General features: G+C 41.6%; 1 protein-coding gene across 1 annotated transcript in view; it reads right to left on the bottom strand.

Annotated features, from left to right (window-relative positions):
• LOC102841716 (antigen WC1.1-like) overlaps positions 1 to 2,253 on the bottom strand; it is a 180,020-nt gene that overhangs the window by 77,384 nt on the left and 100,383 nt on the right. The window contains 3 exon segments of the mRNA XM_006862752.1: positions 1,188 to 1,271; positions 1,494 to 1,589; positions 2,139 to 2,253. The exon segment at positions 2,139 to 2,253 is cut by the window's right edge and continues 21 nt beyond it. Coding sequence (XP_006862814.1) covers positions 1,188 to 1,271; positions 1,494 to 1,589; positions 2,139 to 2,253 — 295 coding nt within the window.

The following is a 2,253-nucleotide window of genomic DNA, read 5'->3' as shown; positions in this document are numbered from 1 at the left end:
GCTTCCGTGAGTGTCGATAGTTGATCTGGCGGAAAGCAGAGAATTTCAGAAAGATTTTTATCTGTGCTTTATTGACTATGCAAAGCCTTTCGATTATGTGGATCATGGCAAGCTATGGGCAAAACTGCTAAGTATGTGTATTCAGGAACTCTTAATTGTGCTCATGAGGAATCTGTATCTGGACCAAGAGACAGTTGTTCAAACAGAACATGGGAACACTGAATAGTTTAAAATAAAGAAAGGTGTGTGACAAGGTTGTAGTCTTTCACCATACTTATTCAACCTGTATTCTGAGCAAATAATCCAAGAAGCTGTGTTATGTGAAGAAGAACGTAGCATCAGGATTGGAGGAAGCTTCATTAACAACCTGTAATATGCAGATGATACAACCTTGCTTGCTGAAAGTGAAGAGCACTTAAAACATTTACTGATAAAGATCAAAGACCACAGCCTTTGGTATGAATTACAATGTAAAGAAAACAAAAATCCTCACCACTGGACCAATGAACAACATTCTCATCAACCAAGAAAGGATTGAAGTTGTCAAGGACTTCATTCTTCTTGGATCAACTATCAACACTCATGGAAGCAACAGTTGAGTCTCCTCTTGTCCCCATGTAAATAAGAGCTCCTGATGATTGATAATTACAGTTAGATACTCCATGTTCTTAGTTATTGTTAAGTGCTGTTAAATCGATTCTGACTCAAGCAACTTTGTACAGGGTTTCCAACAGCTGGTGGGATTGAAATGCCAACCTTGTGGTTTGTAGTCTAGTGTTGATCCAACAGTGCCATACAAGGAGTTCAGGGCATTATTAAAGTCAATTTATCTTTTGTTTCAATATAGATATAAAGCACAAAAGAATTCAAATATCACACTTTCTCAAGGCAAAATCCTACTTTCCTATGTTTTTCTCACCATGGAATATTTGAGATTATTAGTTCCAAGTGTTAATTTAAAACCATGGACTTTGAATCTTTAACAACAGATTAGATGCATTTCTATGCCTGAATAGAAGTAGCTGTGGATACAGACAAGTGAGCATGATCTTTCTCTATCTGAGGTCCCACAGTGGGCAGACAGAGGAAAGAACTGCTGCCAGCTGGAGAGATAAAACCCTTCCCATACCAATCACAGGTTCTTCTTCCTCATCCCCACCATCCAAGGATGGGCCTGTCCCTATTACCTGGAGCCGATTCAGGATCTCCATGCTCCTCATTGTCCCCTGTGTAATATGGCAGCTTAGTCTCTGAGTCATCAGACAGTTTTCCTAGGAGGGAAAAAAATTTCACAGGCAAATAAGCCAAGTGTTAAGGTTCAGAAGAATTCTTGAGTCTTTAGACTAGTAGAGAGAGGGCGTGATGCTCCTGCCTCCTAGGATGAAGCAACAATGTGAGGCCATGTTAGTTGTGGGAACTGTGCTTGCTGAAGATACTGAAACTCACAGTCAGTTCATGAATCGAGGAGAGGACAGAGGACATAGGACACACACCTGAACTGTCCAAAAGATCTCTCTTCTTTGAGTTTATAAGGTAATCAATATCTTCATACAAAGCCTCATTGAGGGCATCTTCAAAACCCGGTAAGCCTGGGGAAAGCAACATGAGTTCAGAGACTGTTCTGACGATGTTCCATTTATCAAAAAACAAAGCCTTCAGCTGTTCCCAGCCCTCACCCGCTCACCCTTGGAGAAACCCTCTGGGCTATATGGGCACTTTTCTTCAGCCTTGTCCCCTCTTGTGTCTCTTTGTCATATACTCAATCTATACTAAAAAATTTCACACAAGAAGCTATATATTTTGACAGTTTCCATATTGAACCTTGGACCAAGACTTGATTATGCAAACACTAGAGTCTACTGAATAAAAGGTGGAGTTTTGCCACATGATGAGGGTGAAGATGAAATTTTGTGCATTTTTCTTGATATCACAATTGGCCCAATTCTCTCCTCATATACTTTCCAGTTCCTTTAGTACCCCTAACAGCCACCTGGAGTCCTGGTGTGGTGGATCACAAGGTCAGTTTGAATCATGCAGTCGCTGGTTTAAACTCACCAGCCACTTCTCAGAAACCCTGTACTAAATGGCCTCTGTGAGTGGGAACCAACTTGATGGCACTTAGCAACAACCACACCCACCTTGATGCTCTGCTCTCCATCTGTGCATCTGAGTTCCCAAGATGACCAGGACCAGGAAGAGAAGGGCCCCTAGGATGATACATAGGACCCCAGGCAGGGAGAAGATGCCAGAGAC

The sequence above is a fragment of the Chrysochloris asiatica genome, unplaced genomic scaffold (assembly GCF_000296735.1).
Source record: "Chrysochloris asiatica unplaced genomic scaffold, ChrAsi1.0 scaffold00050, whole genome shotgun sequence".
Taxonomy (NCBI): Eukaryota; Metazoa; Chordata; class Mammalia; order Afrosoricida; family Chrysochloridae; genus Chrysochloris; species Chrysochloris asiatica.
This window is presented reverse-complemented; position numbering and strand designations above follow the sequence as displayed.